The sequence below is a fragment of the Larus michahellis genome, chromosome 6 (genome assembly GCF_964199755.1).
Source record: "Larus michahellis chromosome 6, bLarMic1.1, whole genome shotgun sequence".
NCBI lineage: Eukaryota > Metazoa > Chordata > Aves > Charadriiformes > Laridae > Larus > Larus michahellis.
Window position 1 is genome coordinate 29,313,568 of NC_133901.1, and position 26,349 is coordinate 29,339,916.

Consider the following 26,349-nt stretch of genomic DNA (forward strand, 5'->3'; position numbering starts at 1 on the left):
TGGTATGACAGTGGAGAAAACTGATGGACTTGTTTATGTACGATAACAGAATCCTTTGAAATCCACTAGACCTCCAGACTTAGATCTGAGGTACTTGTAGAGATACTCATTTCAGTTTATCCCAAGTCTGATTTTAACTGATGTAAACCTAGTCACCTTCAGGTACTTTTGAATTTATATGACCACTCTCAGAAAGCCAATGCTGGTTTAATTCAGTTGGTTTCCACCTGCACCTAAAACGATGCAACTTTGTTATGCTGACAAAGTCAGATGTGATGGGTAGATTGGGGAAGCTATTATTCACACCCCAGCACAGGAAACTGTGTGGGAGATTTTTGTCCAAGGGAAAGGCTAAAACTTGCAAAAGAGAGCATCCAAAACAGAGAACTGCAGCAATGCGAGACCCAATGCAAATGTTTGAGACTTCAAACATTTTGGAAATACCTTTCATTGTTTTTTACTGCTCTAAGCCCTTTGCAGGTTACGCACAGAGGAGGACCTGTGAAATAACATGCGCTATGCATCTCCTGGGAAGTCTCCAGTCCGTGTTCTAGACCAGATGACTCCAGAAGCATTTGAGTTAAGCTTCAGATCCCTGTCCAAACATTAGAACACCTGGAGAAAGTCTGAATTCCAGTACTCCTTCACAAGAAAGTCAAAGCAATCTCTCTATAACAAGGAAGAGAGAGACTGTCATTTTGGAAACCATAGACTAAAGACTTAGGAACTTTTTTTCCTGCAGATGAGCCCCGTCTGAGGTATTAAGGGTCACCATGGGATATTCCCAGCTAAGAGGAACACAAAATTAGTAAAACACTTGCCCGAGGGAAACAATATGAGTATCTCATTTTATAGTGTTATTTCCGCTGCATATTGTTTTGTTTTCCCCTGTGCCCAGAGCACAAGCATGAAGCCACTGCACACGCTGATCTCCTGAGAGCTTAGGCTATATTTAGTCAGCCAGACCTCTAGCCAAGCTGATGTCAGTATGAGCATCTTCTAGTCAACACACACCTATTGAGATGTGACCCACTATGCGTCACGATTAGACCATGCTCCAAAACATCGTCCTGTAAAATGTTACTTGCTCTTCTGAACAGCTGCAATTTTCCTAGGCCAGAACAGCTCTCGTAATCAGACATTTGCTGGATGCACACCATTCCTACTTGCTGCCTAACAACTGTTATTCATAGTCTCAGGACTTTGGTCATCTACAAGAGATTCAAGGCCACAGGTCAGCCGCCTTCTCTTCCCTCCTAAATGAAAGTAAGTTGTTCCGCGAAAGGCAATAGGCAGTGAGACTGTGTGTGAACACCTCGCAATTGTACAAAACACAAGGAAGCCGGCAGACCTGACAGCTTAATTACAGCTCCTCACCCAAAGCCCTGCTATAATCAGAACAGAGAAATAACAGGAAAACCACCAGTATCCCAAGACTAATTGGCTTTGTATGAAGTATTGTTTTTGTTTAAAAGACCAAGCCACACTTAGATCAATGGGCCTGACAAACAAAGCCCTTTACTCATGAACATGGCATGACCAGGGCTAGCTCAGGGCACAGATCTGCAACCCCAGAACAGCGATGTCCCTCTGCCCTGAGCTTGAGGGTGGCTCCTTTTCAGACACACATCTCTGACGCTCCTGCTGAGGTTCCTGAAACTTGTATTATCTGTGCAGTTTTTCGCCTAAGCCCTCTAGGCCTTAAAGTATGTGTCTCTCCCCTGCATGAGCCAACAGAGCAGCTTCCATTCCTCACTCGGTATGGAGGCAGCAGCGCAGAAAGAGACAGGAAGAGTGTAAATGACAAGCTTTCACTAGGAGCTGGCCATATAACTGACACGGCCCTTCCGGCTCTCCTCAGCCGCCTTTCTGAAGGAGGGATGCCATAGAGGTGGCAAGGCACCAGCTGTGCACATCTGCAGCGCACATGCTCCACTTTCTCCACCTTTTGAATTATGCCTGTGAAAAAACAGTGGAAGTAATTCTGACCAGAAGTAACCTCCCTTTTTCACTCTCCTCCTCTTCTCCTTGCCTTGCCTGGAAATGGAATCCACAAAGAATAAGAGGTTATGGTTGTAGGTTGTGGCCATCAGTAGTGACCTAACGGAATTACATAAGCCTGCGCTTTGCCGTTTTATCTGTAGAAGAAGCCAATGTTTTTAGACATACACAGATAAATGCTGGAATATTTTAAAATGTCTCACTCAAACATCAACTCTTATTGTAGCCATACCCTCCCCAGTCCTGTCCTCCCTGCACACCGTCCTCCCTCCTCTAAACATACACATTTAATTTGCCAATACTGGAGACAGTCCCACTTCACAAGACCGTGTAGGCATCGACAGCTGCATCAGTTGATGTGAAATGTTGAGATGGAGAATGGGAAAGAAGCAAATACCATTAGAATCCAGGGTCCATGCAGCATCCTGCAATATATATATATATATACACACACACACACGTGTATATATATGCATTTAGGATTCTCACTAATTTCAGCCACGGAACAGAAATGAGAAGCATCTGCCCAGCTCGTGGAGATGACAACAAGAACACATGACCAGAATTAGCTCCATGTTGGCAATGACAATCGCTAGGACTTTCCTGTCCAGAAGAGCAGACTGCACGTGACAGCCTTCTGCAGGGCATAAATGACCCACATTAGCATCCCTTCCAAATGTCTCTCTCCAGAAAAGCTCAGCCAGACACAATTCCTTAGCTCATGTGATCACAAATGATCCCCATGTTAGAAAGAGGTGGAAAGTCAGCATTGTCACGTCCCAGCCATTCACCAACACAAGAGGGGTTAAAAAAAAAAAGTAAAAGACTTCGGGCTTTCTACAGGTTTTTTGGAAGCCAGAAGCTGAACTCACTTGCCTTTCAGGGCATGCAGATAATGAGGAAATAGTGGCATTTTAAAAGCTGGGTTTTTTTTTTTAGAGTATAATTTTAAATGACAACAAAAACAACCAAAACCCCCACAAAAACTTTCCCTACTTCCAACCCACCCTCGCATAAAATGCTGCACACCATGTCCCCAGTCTGCCCCTGACAGCACAGACAGAGTTAGAACACGCGCTTAGTAGATAGTAAGTTATTAACCTCTCAAGATATTGTCTGGAACCAGAATTTCTTGAGAAAATTGTATATTAAAGCTGAACACTGCTGCTAACTGAATACAGCCTGACTCACAGCTATAACAGGCTGGGACAGTAATTTGGAAGGATCTACAAGAGAAAATCATTCACATCCCAAATCCAGGTGCCTGTCTTCAGCTGTGGCCAGTGTCTTATGCTTTGGAAGATGGTTGCACCCACACCTCTCAACTCTCTACAAAGGTGTCTGTTATTGCCTCGGTGTTTTATTGAATGCTCAATGTGGAGATTAATTTTGTCAACTGTTAAAACCCATACACCTACCTGTGCTGTCCTGTTTTGACCCTGGTGCTGTGACCATAGTTTTTCAGGGGCTAAGCTCTCACTCTTAGCTCACACTACCAGAGGTAACTATTTCTACATCTTTGTCTATGTTTTGGCAGACACACAAGAAAACAAAAGAAAAAATAAATGCAAATGAACAAGTTCATAAATGAAAGCTGGTGATGAGGTATCAGATGTGGTCTCCCGTCTCCGGTTTGCACCCACAGCGATCCTATTGCTATTGAAGTTTTCCATTTCCCTCAATGGAGCTGGCTCAGGCAGGGCCACGGGACAGGCACAGTGCTTTGCCACTCTCCCCTAATCAGCTGACAAAATCCGTGCTGGCACAGTCCAGGCAGGTGACATCTTAACAGCAAGTTTCACAAGTCAAAATAGGTTTACTCTCGGCTGCTGGTAGCATCCAAGTGTCTGCCAGGACTGGCTCCTTGTGATCCGCCTGCCAGTTTGCAATGACAGTCTCCTGACTTTTAGGCACCGTTTGTGACCTTGGGTTGCAGCCAGAGACGTGAAAACTGTGCTCATGTCCAAGACGACATGATGAACAGCACGGTGCATTGGCAGACATGAAAACAGCGCAGCTCACTAAAAGCAGCAGGAAAGTTTGGCTACTTTTGATTCTTTTCATTCTTTTTATCCTCCCCTACACCTCTTTGCACCACCGAGAAACACTTTGTATTGATTATGCTGACATTGACAGCAGAGCTGGAATTTTTTTTTTTTTGCACATCTCAGATGAGAAAGTGGGTTATGATTCATCTCACACAATCTGAGTCAAAGCGATTCCTTAAAAAAAAAAAAAAAAAAGAAAAGAAAAAACCAAACAGTTTTGATGCGTTTCTATCAGAAGAGGACAGGCTGGAGGAGAACACTCAGCAAATGAGACAGCCCCGTTTAATTCTTTTTTTACCACATTTAACTCTCAAGATAAAATCTGGCCTTTCCCCCCAGCTAAACTTCAAATGACACTCAAAATACCCCCAAAAGTTACTGGCAAGAGACAAACCACCATATCAAAATGACAGCATGAGACAAATGCCACCAGAAGAAGAAAAAACAAATGCCACACAGTGCCCCCTGCCCACCCCTGTGGAACGGTGATTGCTAGACTGGAAAGTAACAGATTACTATGGTGAATTATCAATTTTCCTAATAGCCTTGAACTATCTAAATGCTAAAGTGTGATAGCATTAGTGGGTACATTATATTATCAGCAGTTAAAATTACCAAGTGTGATCCTGGAGTGCTTTTTTCCCCCTTTCTTATTTTCACAGCTATGTTATTAACCCTGGAAAATAGGGTTTGTGATCTAAATGCTGGGAAAAGCCTTCAGATCGGTTGTGATTTCTCATCAAAAAAGGCTCACAAGTCCATTTTGTTGATTTTCACGTAAAATAAAGAGTATGGCCACGCCTGTGGGTAAGGCACGGGACTTGAAGAAATTCTAGGCTCATTTCCCACTTTGCTACTGGTTCTCTGCATGACTCTGAGTGAGTCATCCAAACTCTGCCAGTCAGCCCCTCGTTTGTAAATTAAGGACAATAATCATTTCCTGGTCCTTGCTGTACTTTCGGTTTGGGAGCTCTGAGGGATGCATACTTTTCCTACTTCATGTTTAATTTGCACATAGTGCAGCATGACCATGGTCTCGCTAGCAGGCCTTAGATGTTACTGCAGTACAAATAAGCCATAAAATAACACGGAAGCAACTGCAAATTTAGTGCAACCAGCTTCAAACAATAGGTGAGCTGTTGTCAGTTTTAAAAAAGCAAAAAAAGGGTTCATTTATGCCAGGTCATGTGCATAACTAACTCGAAACAAAGAAAAATTAAACTGTTTTCATGTTACTAGGACAAAGATTTATCCAGGACTGCACAGCTGGAAATGTGGTTTCTAACACCAGCTCCAAAACTGACTGCCTGTATTTCTCTCCACAACTTAGCCATAAGTTATGACCAAAAAAAGAATGTCTGGAGGCTTAAAACCCTCCAAAGCGCTATCTGAAGTGACATTTTTTTCTATAAAACTACAATCCAGAAAAACATTCTCACTCATTCGTAGACACGCATACATACACACCCTCTTAAAATACCTGTGCGTGAGAACTGAGTGCTTATGGATGCATTGGATGGAATCCTGGATGGAAACTCCTGTTTTCACTCGTCTCCACAAAACAGATTTAACAAGAGGAGAGGGAGAACAAACCCTCTCCATCCCACATGCGCCTAGACTAACGGCCTGCCTTCAGCTCCTGGCCTCCTCGAGGAGATTCCCAACCAGGGGTCCTCCGGGTGCCACAATTTATGGTTTTTAGTAGGTGATGACGTACCCACAGAGAACCCCCCTGAGACCAGCCAACTCATTTCATGTGGGGCAGGAAACAGCCATAAGGTAGGTCACACTTTCGCTTCTTAATGACCTGAGTCAGCTACGGACTAATGACCTGCAGCCAAAGACTTGATGGCTCATTATCAATTCTTCAGCCATTTCAGTCCATAGAGAGTTTACTATGGACATGTAAGTTTATCATGAACAAGCTGGATTCTCTTTGAACTGCTTCTCAAATAAAGGTAGAAAGATTTACTTTGTTTTCATGTAAGGCTATTAATTCTTGGGGGTTTGGCTAGTAGCCTCATCATGGTCCAAAGTCTTTTCAGAAGGAGGTTGAGCTTTGCTATCCGTTTGTACCGCTCCTAGCACGCTAAGGGTCCTATCACAACATATATCTAGCACCCTCATGGATTAATTTTTTTCCATGAGTATGTTCATTTTTAAACATGCTGAAGAATCCTGTAGAATACTGCTGTACTTTAGAAAGACACATCCCTGATATTTCATTATTGCATTTCACTCCTCTTAGAAGACAGCAGGAAATTGTCAGCTTTCGTTTACTGACTGTTGGGACAAACCTAATTCCACTCACGCCTGAAACCCACCTTCCTTTCACATCATACGGGTGATCGTGGAAATGCCTTTGCTAAAAGGCTAGCTTGGTTCTCTGTGCTTATTCTCCATTAAATGACTTCTGCATCAAATCGGTTCTGTATAAAAGTAAAAATATGTCTAGGTTGACTGCCAGCAACTAAAGCGAAACCAGGGACTTATAAACACCAAGGATGTCATGCTGCTTGCTACCTGTTCCGGCTGGCATTTTATCACCTACGGTAACAAAGGGTAATTTTGGGTTTGAGGCAAAATTTCCATCACATCTGCGAAGCAGTGCTGGTGTCTGAAGAGGCCGTCCGTCAGAAACATGCATGATGCAAAGTCTCATCCACTCTTGTGTGGATAAGAAGAGGAAAAGGGGAATGTGAGTCTCCTGCCTCCTGGCACATGTGGGTACCAGGTGCTCAGGGCTCACAGGAGTGCAACCTTCCCTCATTCCTGACTGCTACATCCGCTTGATCTTCATTAAGCGATGTGCACTCAAGAATTTATAAGACTAAGATCCCCGGCATGAAAAGATTTAGGTGCTTAGCCTCACAAAACATTTTTCCCACAATTACTGCAAAGTAGGATGTGGATGACATCAGTAACAGGAAGAATCAAACTTGTCCATTCATTTACACAGTTTTTCCAATGCTGAAAAGCAACTTAAACCAGCCCACAGCCTCTTCATCCCTGCTTTGTCTTGCCTTTCTAATGGCTGGAGATAAATGCATGTAGCCAGGGTAGATTTTGCTCTCCAACCACCCCCTGGCCTCCTCTTTTTCTCTTCCCACTTTGGAACTGTGGGCCAAAATTTACCCTGTAGGTTGCTCTTCAAACTCTACCTGCACTTGCTGTACGAGGATGCCGGCAGCCATAGGACTCCCTGAAAGAGAGCTAGATGGGGGTGGCAAGCATTGACAGAAGTGAGACTGAAGAAACAGGCTCTGAAAGCCATTTACCAGGGTAATTAAAGCCCCTGGGGAGCAGAGGGAGGGTGACTCCCCTTGCGGCAGGCCACAAGAGGGCAGCTGGATGTTGATGGTGCCGCACCATGACCTCCCTGAGCGCAGGCTGCTCCCTGCCTTTGAGGCTGTGTGCAAATGCGGGAATATGGCTTGAACATAAAAAAGAATAACTTGAACTACAATGGAGAAAAGGGTCCCCATTATACGTCTGTTCTTCCTGCTTTTGTGAGCGGTTACATAACAGAAAATGACTGCCGGCTCGTCAGTCACTGAAAATCTAACCTACTATTTTCTGACCCAGATGCTGTTCAGATGAGAACGTATGCTATCTTGCACCAGAAACCCTGCCTTTAAACAAAAGGCATGATGACACATCACATTACACGGCAAAATTACGATGTAATTATGCTCTTTTAATAATAAGCTGTATCTTTTAATGATAACCTTTTCAGAAGAGACCTAGGAATACAGGCAAGATATGATATCTTTCATTTTCTTTTTCTGGTGGTAGTTCAGATGAAACTAAGAGGCTACCTGAGCCTGTTAGAGGCTACAGAAATGCCTGATACTACAGTGAAATGCAACGCAGAACATGCTCGGTTTAGAGACACTAGAACTGTTCAGCCCACGGAGCCACGCCAAAGGACGCAGAGACACCATGAACCGAAGGAAGCCATACCTGGACAACCTAGCGAGCCTCCTCACCTGAAGCTTCTATGACTCTACCACAGTCTCTCCCATATCTTACTTGGACTGCTACCTGCTAACCCATGTCCTGCCTCTCAAGAAGTAAAATTAGGGAACATATTCCACACCGTTTGGAGACCACGTCTCTGGTCCTAATGAAGGATTTTTTGCTTATGAATGGAAGTCTAATGGAGGTGCAAAGCCAGTGAGTGGAAAGGTTGACAGAGCCTTAACAGATTCAATACTGGTGCCACTTATCGTTCTTTAGTCTTAACTGTGACACATCACCTCAAAGAACTGTTGGAGATTAAGGCTTCTCTGTGGGGTGCCCTCATACAACTGCTGCTGTTCATCAGCTCTGTCTGAAGGAGCATGCAGATTAAGTGCCCTGCAAATAGGGTGAAAGGGGAAAAAAGGGAGTTTAGGAAGGTAAAATAATCTGGCACAGATCTCACAAGAGGTCAGGGTGAGAAGAAGAAAAAGAAGTTAAGCATGCTGTTTGTTGGCCTTACTCCTCAGCCTAACTCTGCACCACCTCTCCCACTGTCAATGTCAGGGCATACAGCAAATACACATAAGAAAACTACATATCCTGAATTATCAGCTCTGAGTCAAATGAAGGTCCCTTTATTCCACAAACTGAGTATTTTCAACAGGACCACCTTAGTACCTCTCTTCTCACCATGTGCATTCCTACAGCACACTGGAACTACAAAAGGAGACTGCTACCTTATCAAATACATAAAACTGGTGGTTCCTTTGGTAGCTCTGAGCACTTACGGTAAAATACCAGCAAAAGTTTCTTCCCACCAGTCAGGGAAACTCCTCTGCTCTGGGGAGTGACTCAGCTGGGACATAGTCCAGAAGGCAACAGGAGATGAGGGGCCCCAATGGCACTTTTCCAGTCTTAATCAGCAGTGTCTGCATGGTGATAGAGACTGATAAGCTGCCAGAAGTCATTTCTTTCTGTAAGACTTGAAACAGTGGTCCAGAAGAGTTGTGATCTTTATGTGTGTGTGTATTTTGTTGCATTTTTTTTTTTTAATGCAAAATCAAGGGCTTTAATTTCCCATGGTGGCCAACAAACAATTTTCATAGTTTCATCCTAATCTCCTGTAAATATCCATTTCTTCTCCCCCAGCCTTACCCAATTTCCACTCCACAAAGTATTCTTTTTTTTTTCTTCAATAGATCAGACATGCCTATCGACAATAGCACATTTATCAACGGGGAGGGTTGTGACAGAGAGAAACCATTCCTACTGCACAGTGCTTAAAACATTTGGGAATCCTTTCTAATAAAAAGGGATTTGATTAAAGACAGCCGACTACCACAGAACAGCAACTGAATCAGCAGTAAAGAAGGAAGAGTAGCTTAGACCTAAGAGACTTCAATTTGCTGATCTGCCAAGGACTTCCCAGGAGAAGTCACTCCATAAGTCATTCCATAAACTACAGGAGGGTAGGAGGGGATATACACCAAGCACTGGGGTGCTTATACTGTCCCAAAGTATGGTAGTGCGGCCTTTCCACAAAACTAAGTTAGGCAGAATACCTAACATGCATGTTTAACACCTACAAATTTACAGTGTTTTTTTAACTATTATGCTTAGTGGTGATATTTCCATGCTTAAGCACTGCCTTGCCAATGGCAGCTAGAGGATTTCCCAGTTGACTGGACAGTGCTGCTGTGGTAAGTCTAGACAACGAACAGCAGCAAACCGTGATCTTGCTGCTCCGAAGGGTGTCTCCAGCATGCTGCTTCTGGCTCTGACCATGCACCTGGGCTCTCTGGGAACACAGTGTGAACCACGCCGTGCTGCCAGCTGTGTGTGTGCTTGCATGAGCGATCACTGGCTGGAACAGTTCCCCCGACTCTGAAACCACCTTCAGTCATTTCCACCCAGGGAAGGTGCAGGGAGGTGTAGCGAGCACAGACCTGATGGAAGTGCTGGCTGTCCTGCTCCTGAACTCAGCTCACCTGGTCTGCCAGCAGCACCAGCCAGCATTTCCAGCGCAAAGAGACAACTTGAGTGGCTCTTACTTCTCTTCCCTCCCCAGGAACCTCCACTCTGCCCACGCTGACTCCAGAATCAAGATGGCTTGATCGAAAACCACAGATACAGCAAGTGAAACTGCAGAAGGAAGATGGTTACAGAAAAAGATCCCAGAGTGCTGACGGGCCAAGTAAAATGACCTTTCTCCAGCCTGACAGTTCAAATGTAATTATTCCAACAAATTATTTTCATGACTTAATATAACGCCTTGCAGCTTTCTAGCAAGGTTAATTAGATTCCTCAATTCAAAACCTATCTGCTCTTAACCAACTTTTAATACGCTGAAATCCAGTTTTCTAAATTCAAACTAATAAAAGTGATTAGCTGACAGCTATCTGGTATGCTACAATTACCATGGCATTTAGACCTCAGGCAGAAGACATTTAATGCAAATCAGAGTCAATGTCTCTGCCCATTTGTCCTCTTTCTGATTATTTGATCAATGTGCCATATGAATCTTGTACAATCCATGCTACCATGCTAAACAAATAAAGAACAGAGATATTGGTTGAGACGCTTAACCAAAGTTGAAAGACTCTTTTTTTCCTCCCACACTTAATTTGTTCTTTCCACATGAGCATGAAGTTACTGAAAGGCACTGGCTGACAACTCAAGTAGATGGGTATTTAGCTCTGACATAGCCAGAATTAGTATAAAACTCCCAGACTACACTGCCATATCAAAAAGCCTCATCCACTGTGAGTCCAGAGACCATGGTCCTCTGAGAGTAGTGCAGGCTGGAACAAACCTAGGAGGATGAGGGCAGCCCACATCTTTGATTTTATCCAATCATAAAAAGCAGTTGTGCTCCAGAACTGCTGGGTTTGTTTTATGTTTTTCTTGGTAGGTATATAATTAGTTGTGACTGTGCCTCCCAAATGGCTGCATGGGGCACAGCAGGCATAGAGAGCTGAGGAAGAGTTCAGCCTAACACACGGTTCATCTGCACATCAAGAATGCCTAGGCTGGGCACCATTTCAGAGATGACCTTCAGTGGCATACACTCTGTGCAATTAGATCAATCAGGTGCAGCTTTTAATTAAACATCACCTGACAGAGTTAGGGCTAGTGTTGATGTTTTGTTTTCATCTTCCAGCTGGCATCATGCATGACTATTCCATCTCTGATCACGCTACTATTTATATAAACAACTCTGGCAAACTTTCTGAATGCTCCGGAGCATCCTTTCCATTTTCTTGTCTCCTGCTGAATTAAGAGCTATTGGCATGGCATTGATCTGACCTCCCATCTGATGGCCAAACTGATGACCTAACATTGAGAGACTTTATGCTCCAACCCTTTAAGCCATGCATTCCTTTTGGACGAAAAAACTTTGATGTACCACACTCTCAAACAGAGCAGAGCCACCTTAGTGATACAGTATTAGTCTGCAAAACCCGAGCATTTCAGCTTCATAAACACAAGTGCTAAACAAAACTAAAGCTCCATTTCAGGAAGCAATTTCTGAGCTGTGAGGAAAATTAATCACTAGAACAGCTTATCAGGGTAGGTGGTTGACTCACCATTGCTTGAAGTCTTTAAGATAAGATTAGATTATTTTTTTTTAAAGTCATGATTCAATCATGTTTCTAGGAGAAAGTGAGTGTAGGACATTAGGCAGTATAATGGCAAGGTCCTCTCTGACCTTGGATCCTCTGAATCTCTAAGTTCTTTGTTCACCTGCCTACTTTCTTGGGCTATGAGGAGAACTGGATGGGCTTTGGTCCATGAACCAGCTCCTGTCATTCACAGATCTGCATTAAGAAAATGACTGTAATCAAATCTCATGCTTCAGGGCTTCAGCCATTTGCCTGAAGGGAGCGGGAAAAAGGTTTTTCCCTCCTGCCCGCCCACGCTAATGGCTAAATACACGTTATGTTTGTTTGGTTGTTGCTTCGCTTTTAAAACATCAGAGAGTGAACATAAATGGCTAAGGGCAGAGATGAAGTCAAATGCAGCAGCACAGATATCCTCTTTTCAGTTAGTCATTCTTGCTCACACTTCAGATCTGCGGTAGTCATCACTTCTGATGACTATCAATGCTTATAGAGAAGACATTTTGGCTGTGAGGGTGGAGACCATAGAAGGCAGAAGGTACTGATGGAGAATGGGGACTGATATCAACCCCATCTACAAGGGCAACGTTTGTTTGCTGAGAACATCTTGATCTTCTCATGTAATCAGATCCTTGTCACTGTAAGATCCTTGTTTGTTTGTGAAACCTTGATCCCACCTGCTTTCCGATTAAACCAAACTATGAACGTTTCTTTAAGCCAGAAATGTTTTGTTCCAACCAAAATCTATAGCAAATAGACATAGGGGGAAATCAAATGAAGTTTTTAAGAAATGATGTAATAAAGGAAGATAAAGAAGACAAAATGAATGGCCTACCCCAGTCTTTAACTCTACAAACTACAGCAGTTTGTTTCCTAACAACACTATTAACCAAGCCTGTAAGAAACTAAACATACAGAAAAGATGCATCGAATGTGCCCAAGGCTCTTGAACTCTTTAATGCAGAGTTCAGAGGCCATAACACCTGTTTTATACAAAGGCAAGATATATGTTTTACATTTATAGATGCCCGAGATAATTCCATGCTACACTACTTAAAAAGGAAATTAGCTGCTTATCTTTTTCCAGGCAAGGAAGATGACATGGTCATGAGCCAATCAGTTCAGATTTGTCTTCCTTGTACATGTTGGATCCAGTTCTGGGCTAACGGGTGTCCATGTAAAACCAACCCGATTGACTCAAAATGGATTTCCTTTTAATCTACGCCAGCATAAAGAAAATGAAAATCCATGCCTTGGGTGCAGAACACATTTACACTGCCAGTTTTTTTGCAGCTGCAATGAGAAGGGATGGGGCAGGCAGACAAGACAGCGCACTGCACCTAAATTCAACCTGGTAGCCTAGAAGGTAGGGACAGATGGTGTGAAAATGAACCAGACACTGAAAAATTCACCTTATAACCAGAAAGACTACAAACATACAGCAAGCGAGTTTGAGATTTATGCTGAAATTACAGAGGAATTCCTATGGATGATTACACATCCAGCCCAAGCACGGACCATTAATACAAATGTCACTACGTTAACAGCGCAGCTGCCAGGCCTCCCCGTTACCGAACCTGGTAAATACAGAAAGAGGCTACGGGCACTTGTGACGTAGCACTGCTCACCAAAGTAGTCATCAGAGGGAGGGTTCTCCATGTCATATAGCATTTTCTTGGTCAGATGTTCCAGCTCATCCTCAGGCCTGAAGGCAGGAGTGCTTGATGCGGGTCCAGAGCTTGGATACCCACTCTGAAAAAAGAAGGACAAACAGTCTGTGATGTGGTATAAAAGCATTCGCCTACAGTAAGAGGGTCTATTGGCTGTTCGGTATTGAACTTCATTCTTTGTCTTATTTTTGCTTTTTTTAAAACCCAAGGGATTCACACAAGTAAACATCTCATTTAATGTAATGGAAATGGACTCCTAAAAACATCCAGTGAAGTGCTATATATCCTCCTAGAATGAGAAGTATTCTGTGCCACATAATTAGATGTCTACTGGGTAGCACATAATAATAAATAAAAGTGAAAATTATTCCAAGGATAACTTGATACAAACATTTTCCAACACTGAAAAAGGCTTTGGAAGCATTTCAGTTTGGATTTGGCAACAGCTTCCATCACTTAAAAACGCAATATAAAAAATGCTATAACAATCGTTCCTACAGTGGTGGAGTACATGGACAAAGACAGATAATCCCGAGCTGCTAGTTATGTTCTCTTCTTGTTTGTTTTGACACAAATCCTGCTGTTAACATTAGTGAGAGCAGAAGCTGGTCCACAGATCTTTAGTACTAGGGATACAAAGGTTTTAACATGTGCTTAGAAACTGAGACCTCTTGGCCTTCATATGCTAACAGCTGGCATTGAGTATTTGCAGTCTGTCTCAGTGAGTCTTCTCCCTGGAAAACAGCAGAAGTACAGGCATATTTTGAGAAGCACAGAAATAGTCTCATGCCTAGAAGTTTCTTAGAAGAAGCTAAGTTTGGTGTCCATAATGAGAAACTCGGTCATTTCAGGATTAAAAAATGCTGACACCAGCTTCCCTTGCGTGCACTACTTTCTTGAAAGACTTACATGCGAAAACTAACTTATTTATGAAATGCAGCATTTCAGTAAAGCAAGTGAAGTGATTTCATTGATTAATTGCTGACTTTTTCAAGGACTGGACCTTAGATATGAAACTTATGAGCCTTAGTCTACAAGGAAGCATTTTCCCATGCTCTATACCTATTTAAATGGGAAGAAAATGTAAAATCACTGGAGAACCAATACACTGGCCACCTCTATCTAGCTTAGAGACCACATCTGACATGATGAATCTTTATTGAGCCAGTCATGTTCAAAAGAGAACAGCAGCTCTAAAGCACTGCAAGAGAATTAACTAAATGCTCTCACACGTTTTTTTCTTTCAGGCAGGAAGGAGATTTGAAATGAGACATCAATCAATGCAGAGAAAGTCTCAGAACGGCGCTTAGCAATAATACTTCAATCATCCACTCCCAGAAACCAAACACTTGCGTGTTCCTGACCTTGTCATATTTATTTTTCTAGGGCCCATGCTAGGCTGTACACCATCACCTCCCTCGCTTGTTGACCTGATCTATCCCACGGGTGCTGCCCCCATGAGCGCGGCAGAGGATCGCCCTCCCTGGAAGTGCTGGATTTCCCTCCCCATCTCCACAATACGGCAGTTGCACCCGCTGCCTCCCCGCCAAACTGCTCTCTAACAGAGTAGCAGCAGGGTGCAGGGGACATGGGTGGCACAGCACGATCCCCTGGAAGGAAGGGCACCTGGAATTACCCCCAGGCTGGGTGAATTTCCCTGGAGGGCTATCCCAGTACGCTCAGCCTCCCTGACTGAGAATAGAGTTTGGATGTACCATACATTCAGGTTTTCCCAGAGGTGTTTTCTTTTTCTGCTCAGGGATTTTTTTTCTGAGCAATATTCAAGGATTTTGTGCATTTGTCCAGGATTTCTAGATGCCTAGCAGTTGTTCTGAGGAAGCTGTTGAACATCTGGAAATCCTGAAAGTCCACACACAGCTCAGTAAACTCTATTGTACAAATGCAACCACGCTGATGTCTTTGGGTTACCACAATTTATTTTTTCATATGGGGAGACAGCCTTGTATGGTGCACAGGACTTGCATTCGCTTTCTAAGTCATGTAAGTGCCATCTCTGGGAGACATATCATTTTGGTGAGGATAAGGCCACTCATATGACTAGGAGTTTCAGAGCCAGGTACTTGACCCAGCACACCCAGACGCCCTTGGCCAGTGCTTTCTGGCTGTTTTTAGAAGGCTAGTTGAGAACTATTTCATTAGAAATAATAAATAGCATAACGCTAAAAAAAAAGGGTATATTAATAAGCCAATTAAAGGTGCCAAATGTAAAGCATTTACTCTTGGAACAACCTATTTTTTTCCTTTGCTCTCTTGTTCCTAAGAGCTGATCATGACTCCCGCCTGAACATATATTTTAACACAGCAAGTGCAGCCAAGGATTTATTAGCTTGAGAAATCAATCTGGCAACTGAACCTCTTAAAATATTATTCCATCTATTGCACCTATTTCAGTTTCCATGCAGAATAGAATGACCATCGCCACCCCTTCGACTGAGACTCCTTCCCTAGACTCTGCATGGAGACAACTGTACAATATGAAGCTGATGATGGCCCCCATCCCTGTTTTGCCCCGTCAGCAATCACCAGTGTGGCACGAATGTGTGGAAGCACCATGATACAGCCTCTTCTGCTGGGCTCTGTCCACACATAACCTGAAACACTGCTTTTACCCTTGGGCCTTATAATACAAATGGACCAAAACAGAAGGCATGAGCTGCTGGCTGTTCACAGAAAAGGGAAGCAAGATGCATGGAGCCGAAGCCATTTGCCCATCATCACACATGGGCTCTAAGGCAAAGACAAAACCTGCAGCCAGGCTGCTGCGAGCCCCACGTCTTCAGCCTCGCACACAGCCAGCACACAGACCAGACTCGGCATTGCAGACCTATGCTGGCCACTCTCCAACCCAAGGCCCCCGCACCCGCAGGCTTCGCAGGACACCCTGGGCAGGCAGTGTGTGAAGCCTCTCCCTCTCCTCCACACCGGTTTCCCACACCTCCCGATCGGGGGGCCCGCTCGTGCCCGCGTCAGTAAGGGCTTGGGGCTGTGCCGTTTAAAACGGAAGACCAAAATCTGCAGATTTTCAGTTCTGTTTGACTTTCTCTGGTTTGGGAGGCCACGTTGCCTCGTACACACAATAAATAGGCTGCTCTCGTATTTTAGCTACATTGCACTTTTCCAAACCAGGCAGATTTCTTATCCAGTACCCAATGTCAGCAAAAATAACAAATACCAACCACAACGTTATGAGATACTTTAACTTATTTTGACTAAAATGCTATGCCTTTTTGACCAACATTTAAGCAGTGCTAGGCACATCTTTTTCCTCCTCGCATGGCACATGCTGACTATGTGCCTCCAGGAAAATGCATTTCATGCATATGAACATGCTGTTGAGTTTGCTGGGACACGCACGCACACAAACATAGACAGAAAACTGTATCCTTAGTCCAATCTAAAATGCTTGTTTCAGCAAAACAGTTTCCTTCCTCCTCCTTTGTTAAGTCAGGGTAAAAATATAACTCTGGCTTTCCTTACAAAACAGGGTTGTTTTGTTGTTGTTTATTAAACTTCCTCTATTTTCTCCTAATCTGTACAATGATCAAGGTTGTCTAGAAATCCAATTTGCCGTCTAATCTACCACACTTATCTTCACGCATTCTCTTCTCTCCATGATGCCTCAATGCACACAAATACATAGTTCCTTAGCTAGGAAGTAAATACACAGGTCAAAGCTGGGGTCTGTGCCGAATTGCAACATGGCCCCCCTAAATTCCCTGAGCACCACTCTGTCTGGCTAACCACAGCAACATCAGGGATGATAAACTGACCTATGAAAATGGAAAAGAGCTTTGGTCGGCAAAAAGCCAGCAGGAGGGACCATGTTTTGGGAGCAGGAGCACCTGAGTCCAATCTTTGCCACTGCCATCAAATACCAAGCAATCTCAGGGAAGCACACGACGATTTCAGTTGCATGTGCAGATGCAAATGCATTCATGAATAAACACAGCCCTGCATGCTTAGCTAATGGGATGATTAGGAAAGTACCGGCATTCCCAGGGTTAAACCCCATGGCAGAAAATATCTTCATGCTACAAACGAAAGGAAGTGAGTTAATCGCTGGTGCCACTCTCAAAGCGCTGCAACAACATCTGGCTCATCTTCCTCATTAAAGTTCAGTTCCTAAAAAGCCAGGTCAAAAGAAGCAGTCGCGTGGAATCACTACATAATTATTTTGGTACACAAAGTTGGTACTTGTTTCAGTGCTTCTCTGGTGCATGTTTTCTACTCCAGACCTCACTGGCAATCAGCTGTCTCTGATACAATGGCTGCACAGAGAAGGGAGCTCTGCAGTTAGTGCAGTGCGTCCGCCAACATGAACCTTCCCCATCCACATATCAATTTTTACCCAAGTGGGTAAAAACCACAACTCCAAATCTGCAAAGACATCCGAAGAGGATGCTGTGATGAATGCACCATCATTCTGAGTGCACTGTATGTGGTCATTTTTCTTGTCCATTTGCAAATGCTGTAGAAGAAGCTGCTTCTCTCCGAGAGAAAATAACTTCAATTATGTGTTCCCAATTACAGAAACGTGGAAATTATCTTCTTTTCACAAGGTAGAATTAGCCCAATTTGGAATTGAAAGACAGCCAGAACATCTTTCACTGATACTTACTTTCCCTTTCATTTTTTTCTTGTTGTTCATCTGCATAAAGTTAGCACTTTCCTTTCACTTCACTCACCAAAACTGATCATCAGTTAAATAAACAGTTAAATAGCATCGCAGCACATTTTTTATTCAATGGCCTGACAAAGACCATACTTTTTCATTTAAGTTATTGACGGTCCAAAACAATCGCAAACTTTCAGACCAAAAAATCCAGCATGGTGTTGGATTCTCTCATGAGTCGTGCTCCCAAAGAAATATCAAGATTGCCTGCAGCTGTAATTCAGTTTATAATTAAGGCCAACTGATCTCTCTTACAGAGGAGATGCACTGGGAAAAAATATTTTAATTCTTGATTTATTTTCCCAGTGAAAAGTTACAGCTGCCAGAGTACATACGGATTCCTGAAAGGATGATTCTGCCTACATTCCCTGCGATACGCACGTTCCTGGGTCTGCTCCTGGCTGGAGAATAATTCACTGAGATCCTTTGAAGAAGCTACCCTGCACGAGGAGGTACCCACTGACAACCAGTGACCTCTTGCCCACACCAGCAGCCTGAAATCACAATCTTTGGGCAGGCAGGAGCGAAGTCTGCTACGGGACATGCTGGAGTGGAACAAGCCACTGGTTCCCTCGCTGCCTACCTGCCCTGCCACCGCTTCCTGCAGCAAACCAGCAATCCAGAACAGGCAGTTTTGGCAGCAGAGCCCTCGTTTGTTAAACACTGGCTTGCTTTGAAATAGGACAGTTTTGTAACTACTTCAAAGCTCTAGAGGATATTTTTCTTTCTTTTTAAACTTCATTATTGTAACTGTATCCTCACTTAGCTATCCATGCACGTTCCCAGTTCTACTCTAATCCTGCTAAGCTCTTAGTTTCAACAATCTCTCGTGACAGTAAGTTACACCGAATTTGAGCAATAATAACAATAATAAAAATATTTTCCTCCTTTTTAATTTCACAGCCTACAATTTTGCCCCAAAATCTCTTTTTCTTACACCGTGAAACTGGGATGCAGACAGGTGGAAGAGGAGGTATCTTGTCTGATAGTTTTAAAAAGAAGACCATAGAGACAGAATGCAAAATCGTTAAATAGCTGAGAAGTTCCCAGGACTTCTGAAAATCAGGCTGTTCATATGGAAGTCTGTTTTGACTCTCTGGAGCCCAGGTTTTAGCTTAGACTAATGAAAAGAAAATTTTGGTCCCTGTGTACTGATACTGAATTCAACAGGATCACCGTGCATGCACCCTAATTACTCTGTAAAATGGGTTTAACAATATTTCCCTCTTAATTAATCAGTGCCTGCAAAGCTCTCAAAGCTTCTGTGATATAAGTGACTACACAGAGTGTTTTATTAATCATCAAGCACAGTAATAAACGAACATGACTTTTGTTCTTGGATTGTTTGTATTCTATTACTTGCAAGCAGACTTAAGTAGCTTTTCTTGCTATTCTTCACGTTCTCACTAATGTTTTGAATCTGGAAGGGCTGGTTATTTTTGCTAGGTGTTACAGAAGTCGGATAATCTGTAAACACCACTATCTGCTGCTTGCTTCTGCATTGAGCATGACTGTGTTAAATGACAACTTCCACTTCTCTTACGGAGAGTTGTTGTTTCTGCTAGACATTGTGGTTTCTTTATACATTCAGGGTTAACAGGAGATGAGCTAGATTTTTATGGAGCAACACTGGCCATTTCTCATTAGAGAAAGCAAACCAAACAGATCTCCAAGTAATAAATATTTGACACATTATCTCAGGAAACAGTAAATTTAAACTATATTTCCAATAAGAACACCTATAAAATACTAATTTTAATGTGCCATTGCTGCTTAAATATACATACAGAAACAAGTGCAGCAGTGCCTGATCTTGCCTGGGGCCTCTTGGCCCTATCATTACAGAAATACACTTGTTAAGGCTTATCTCACACGAAAAGGGGAGCTGGCTGTTTTGTTTTCTGTTTTCCTATTAACCTCGCTTACTTTGGGAACAGAGATTTTAGGCACTTTTTAAAAAAAGACAGGAAGTCAAGGAGCACACTGGATGGTACTACTGCAAGGGAGAATGAGGCATCACCATTATACCAATATACAGATGAAGAGATTGCATCATTTTAGCCCTATGCTTTTGGCTGGAAGAGCTTAGTCTGTTTCACAAAATTACATCAGGAGGTCCTATGCTTACTCGTCCATTTGCTTCAAGATTGAAAGCTTTATTCTGCTCTAAGCTGCTTTCCTTTTCACATCTCTCTGGGCTCAGAGTCAAGCACTCTCTTACTTCCATGCATCATCACCAGCGGTAAAGACCCGACAGGCCTCTTATCAACTCCCCTCCTCTTTATGTCATAATACTGTAGGCTTCCAGGGCTGCCTTCAAAGCATTGATTAATTACGCATTATATTTACTGCTATCAGCAGGTCAAAACGTGTATTTCAGATTAGGAGCCATAAGCATCCATAGGAGATGACAGCCTCCAAGCCTTAGTCCCGGGCTGCATAGGGAAGTGCTGTAGATAGCTATGAAATCGCTTCTTGTCATGTTGGTTATACATCTTGGGGTACGTAGTGCCATCTAGGGCTTCTTGCCTGGGGAGATGATGAGCCTCAAGACCTGTACAGAGCTCCCTTGTGTAAATCCAAGGTAGCACCGCTGAAAGACATTGAGCTGTGGGGGACACCGGTCACAGCAAGTGGCACTCCAAAGCGGGGCTCATGGTCTCCCCACCAATCCTCATCTTATAGGAGAAACACAGGGGCGCACCCGGTAGAAATGGAAATGCTGCAAAATTCATACTGATTAAAAGAGATGTGTTTGATCACACAGTACACAACTAGCCCGGGCAATTGCCATAATACTAACACTGGAAAAACATACTCTCCTTCCAAAACCTACCCTTCCAGAAGCCCTAAAACACAAGGAATAACTGAGCTTTGTTCTTTTTTAAGTTTTCCTTTTGCAAAACACTTCACAAATGCAGCACTCAACCATTTTCACAGATGAAAAATGACACCGCACGACGGGCTTGCACACACTTCTGGTGCAGTGCCTTCTCCGTCAGACCACAGCGACGAGGGAGCTCACCACCATTCACCATGGGGTGCTGGGGGCTGGACTGGGTGTTTGTGCAATGAGCACCACCTGCCCCACGGTTCAGGTTCGTCGCCCATTGAAAAAATAGGCTGTCCCAGCTGCAGCGCCTTATCAGGTAACAAAACCAGAAGTTCTGGGGCATCACTTGTTTCAAAAGAAAAATAAATCTCACAATTTTAATGGTACTAATTTTGCATGTGAAACTTGCATTCATACTGTATTAACAGTTTAAATATAGCTTTCTTGCCAGATGCCTGAATATGCTAGAAAAGATACTTCAAATATGCAAATTGGGTTTCTGTTTTAATACACAAAGAAACTTAAAATCACATCACTTTCCATCACCAAGACAGGTTTCAATCTAAGCTTTTTTCATGTGAAAACTATAACAGCAAACAAATGGTTAACCAAATGTGTTTAACCCAATATCTATAGTCTTGCTTTTAGTCAACTGTGACATGGGCCATTACACTTCCCAGGACACCAGTGACTTAAATGAAGACTACATATTTTGCTTAACATTAAAAGATTATATATATAAATTACAGTAAAAAAAGCTTCTCAGACTGGAGTGGGTGCTTGGTTCAGCATCCATAGCATTGGAGGGCAGGATTCCTCCTGAGTTTTATCCTCAGCAATATTCTTAACCAGTCTGATCCTGCACCCTGCTGTTATAAATGGTGTTCATAATGCTTGGCTGCCTCAAGAGAGTTTGAGAGCCTCAATGAACTCTTGATTACAAAATGCTTTGAGATCCTTGAATGAAAGATGCTGAATGAGTACAAATTATGACTATTATTATTTATCTTTGGTAGCCAAAGTTGTGCCTCCTTCCACTGTGTGCCTACATTTTGTCTTTTAAGATTATAACATCTTCAAAATAAACACTGTTCTCCCAACTTGTCCCTCAGAGGTATTGTTGAATAAATAAAAGTGATAAGAATAATATTAGCGAAAACAATAGTGTGGCAAAAGCAAATTACATTCCTGCTGGACTCAGAAATGTCTTCCTTATCTATCTCAGGACAGGAAAATTTCTCCATTTTACTCATGTTCTGATCCCAGAATCACCTGCTCTCTTTTCCTTATGTGTTGCTGCTTTGGCTCTAAGAGCTTTGCTGTTTTTCTTTCAGCTTTGCACAGGCCGTGTTTCTTGAAGTGCTCACTGGAGGGTCCCAACCCCTTTTAATAAAATGAGTACAAGTTCCTTTGGAAAGCGGATGGGGAGCTCCGAACACGTCAGAGAGTGTAAGCGCTGAGTACGATCCTTCATTTGACTTTCAGTCTCTCAGGTGACTGAGTCAGGGGAAGAGGCAGAAACTTAACAGAGAGTCCAGATGTCTGGATTCTGCCCAGGCCATTGACTGTACTTGTCCCTCAGCTGAGGTGTGCTTCAAGGATGACCCCTATCATTCTGTGATTCTGTGAAAATGACACTTCTTCTAGGTGATGCAAGAGAATAGAGAATTTTCAAATAATAATGAGAAGATTTCTATTCTTCAAAGTCAGAGGGAGAACTCATTTACTTGCACCTCAAGGACTTGTGGTGAAAGACTGTAGAGAAGACTCTTAAAAGGGTACTGACACAGCACAAGACAGTATGTAAGCAGTAAAGATCAGAATTCGTCCTCTAATTTCCGCCTCAGTTAGAGCATCTCTATATTTTACAACTTCTATGTGGATAGTTTTGTTGCTGAATATACACCTTTAAGAGACTGAAGCTTTACTGTACTTAAAACAATTAATTCTCCTCATGAAGAGCCCTCTGCAGGTATCTCTAGGTCGCCTGAATCCCAGCTCAGCCATCTAACATCATGTCAAGTACCATTTGCAAAGATGTGTTATTTAATTCATGAGGAGCAATTGCCTGGACCGTCAGTGTTAAGGCTCAGAGCAGCTCACACGTACCACTTCTACCAGAGCCCTGGCCTCTCTCTGTCTTATCCCCGGCCCAAGCTAGGAGAGTGGCCTCTTCACAAAATTACCAAACTGGAGTTGATCACAATGACCGGTGATTAAAAACTTAAAGACCTCTCTCATGTTTTGTGAAATGGAGGTGTCCACCAAAAGCAGGCAGTTTGCTTGCAAACCTAATGCCACTTGCCCGCATTGGAGTCTGGGAAAGTATCTTCCAGCAGTCTCGAGGTGCAGCCTGCATCCACGAGGCCATTAGCTGTACTTGCAGGTGCTACTGTGATGCTGAGCACTGTCAGGCAGAGGATACGACACATTGGCAGTAAGGAAAAAGGTGGTGAAATTCAACAGTGCCATCAGGAGCAGAGGGAGTAATATACAAAAAAAGGAGGAGAAGAGAGTGAAGGGCTGCAGCCCCCAATGAATGTCATCCTGATAGCCTAAGCACTGCTGCTTTAGAAGAGACTTGTACATGTTTCACTATCAATTACCCCAGGATAATCAGAAATAATATTTTCAGAACAAAGCACTGCCAAATTCTATACCGCACTCGGGGAAAAAAGGCCAGGGCAAACGCCCTTCATCTAGATTATTATTTATTTCACCCAATGTACTTATGAAAATGATCTCTCATTTGGCTCACAGCAGTAGAAATTTCTCAACAAAGTCATAATTCTCCTGTAATACAGTCCAGGGCAGTTAAGTATTACTCAGATAAAAGCTTCAAGTCTCCCTTGAAACACTGTCCCTGCTCAGGAATTTCCCACAGTGAGAGGGAGGTGGGAGCTGAGAAAAGGGCAGCAAAAGATAAGGGATGATTTTCCCTCAGAGAGAACCACAGGCTGAGGACCCAGCACATCCCACCTGGTGGCCAAATCATGGCAAGAAGGCAAAGCAGCAAGGGTTATGGGCTATCGAAAAACGCTGCAGGAAGTTTCACAGTGGCTACTCAATATTCAAAGGGTCTCAACCTTCTCTTTGCACCCATCTGGAACAGGAGTGAAGATGTGAGTTCGTTGTGCTACTCACAGCTGTTGTGGATGCTACTCATCCTGCTTGTGGAGAGAGCAGGGGATGGCCCTTGGAGGAGAAGAGATACAGGAGCAAAGAGGTCAAGCTCAGAGCTGGAATGGGGGCTCTGGAACCATGGGAAAAGAGCCGGGGAAAGTGCAAATTAGCCTTTTCCAATACAAATAGAACAACTGAGAAAGGCAGAACTACAAAGGCAAGAGAGAAGTTCTGGCAGGAAGAGGGGAAGACCAGTCAGAAGGCAGCGTGCAGTAAGGGATTTGAGACAGACCCCAGCATCAGAAGAGAGGACAGGATGAGGCAGAGAGGAAGGAGAAGAAAGTACAACCTCGCTAGGAGCTTCCAGAGCTGGCAAGAGCCTATGGAGAGATGTCTGCATGCATCCACTGCATAAATGAGAGTGGCTTAGGGAAGACTAGTGTGCAAAGGAGCTGGATGAAATGAAAGGATGGATTAACAGCATCCTCATGGCAGGGAGCAAGCAGGAAAGCAAGAGCAAATGAGAGGTATCAGCATCAACTCATTTTACTGAATCAGCTCCCTTGTACAAGAACTATCCAATGCTAACGAAAACCCACCAGTTTCAGACCATGGGATTGGTCGGATGCTTCCAGACACATGTGCATGAATGTTTTTGCCGGGGCATCAGGGAGGGTGGGCACCCAGAGCAGAGCACTGCACCCTCAGTCTCACTTGATTTCCACATGGGAGGGTTCAAACGCCCCTGCTGCATCTACTACGCCCCATGTCTGTCACAGGCACACTTTCCAGCCAAACGGAAAACTACTTTGTGGTCATGATGCTCCAGATGGTAAGTGCATAGGTGCTTGTGCTGTGGGGATTGCCCTGTATACTGCAGAAGTACCTATGGTCTCCAAACCGGATCAGGTTAGGAATAAAGAACAAGGAGAATAAATTCCCTGCTCAGCACTGGAGCTAGAAGGGGATGTGGGGCTCCCTGGATTCAGAGCCATTCTACTGCTTTCCCTCATCCTCTCCTTTGCCATCAGCCTCTTAAAAAGCCCCAAGATCTTGGCAGCCAAACCAGGCTGTGCACTAAGGAAAGGAATCTGAATTTCCCCAGCTGCAGCCTCCAAGGTGGCTGCCAGCCTGAGGGCGCAGCCGCTGCACTGACATACAGACCTAATGATCTGCACTGTTCAAGGCATCAAACGCTTGAAGAAACTTGCTTTGCTCAGAAGGCCACGCTCAAGCCATATTTCTGTGCCGTCTTTTGTGTGAGGCTGGGACTGACTTTGAGGAGGTCAGGAAGAGCCTGATGGCTCAATAAATAAGAGACACTTGGGAAAGTTAGCAGAACTGACAGCTCAACAAGATCCATGTTTAGCTGTCAAAACATTCCTCCATGTACAGAGATGCAGCTAAGACGGCTGTCCACATACCTCCTGGGCTAGAGATGAACTTATCTCGCTAATTGGTCAAGCAGTACTTCATGGAGAATGGAGCGAACCAAAAGAGGCAGTGGCATGTGCAATTAGAGCAGAGGAGGCCGAGGGCTGTAGCAGGACACAACATTGTGCCTGGACCACTTTGATGTATTGAAAAGATCACTTTGTCTGTGAAACGTTTTCGTGCCCTGTCCAACCACAACAACAGCAGCAGCCCCCTTCTGTTTTTTAATGATTAAGCAGCTCGCAGGTTGACTGAGCAAAGGCTGAAGGGGAAAAACAAAGAGATATATATAATTCTGCTTGCAGAATTTACTTGAAAAGGATGGGCTAGACATTCAGATGGTGCAAATCAGAGTCGCTCCAGGGAACTCGCTGATTTACACAGCAGCGAAGGATCTAGCTCAGCGTGCCAAAGTGAGCAATGTACTCAGGTGTACATCGGCTGGTCGAGAGGCACTATTTGAGTCAACGAGGCTGTCCATGCCCAACCCAGACTAACTGCAGCCCCCTGAGCCCTCAGCTGCATTTGTCTTTCAGAGGAACACATGACACAGGGAGAAAACCGGCTCGCAGGCTGCCAGACCAAGAGACACTGCAGACAAAGACCCCACTCTCTGGGGATATGGGTGATTGAAACCTGCTTCCTTGCAGGTGACACTCTCGGACTTACTTAGTTAAAGTCCCTGTCCCCAACTATGGGGGCCCTCTCATTCTGGCTTTCATTGACTCCTGCTACCACCTCTCAGCTCAGATTAACCTGTTTTTCAGGGCCGCCTCTTTTGGCTCCATCTTGGAGAGGGCCTTGGAGCAACCATGCCTCCTCCACCTCCCTTCTCACCTACCCTTGTTCCCAAGAGCCAAGCAAATTTCAAAGGCATACCTAGAAAAAAGTTGTGAACATCCCTTTGCAGACTCTTTCCTCTTCTTTCCCTCAAAACTATGTATTCTGCTCTCCATGCTCCCTT

General features: G+C 43.8%; 1 protein-coding gene across 9 annotated transcripts in view; it reads right to left on the minus strand.

The window, feature by feature from the left end:
- Nucleotides 1-26,349, minus strand: part of LPP (LIM domain containing preferred translocation partner in lipoma) — a 339,264-nt gene that overhangs the window by 59,480 nt on the left and 253,435 nt on the right. For all 9 annotated transcript variants that reach the window (XM_074593072.1, XM_074593076.1, XM_074593073.1 and 6 more), the window contains one exon: nucleotides 13,261-13,384. In XM_074593072.1, coding sequence (XP_074449173.1) covers nucleotides 13,261-13,384 — 124 coding nt within the window. The remainder of the gene's footprint in view (nucleotides 1-13,260; nucleotides 13,385-26,349) is intronic.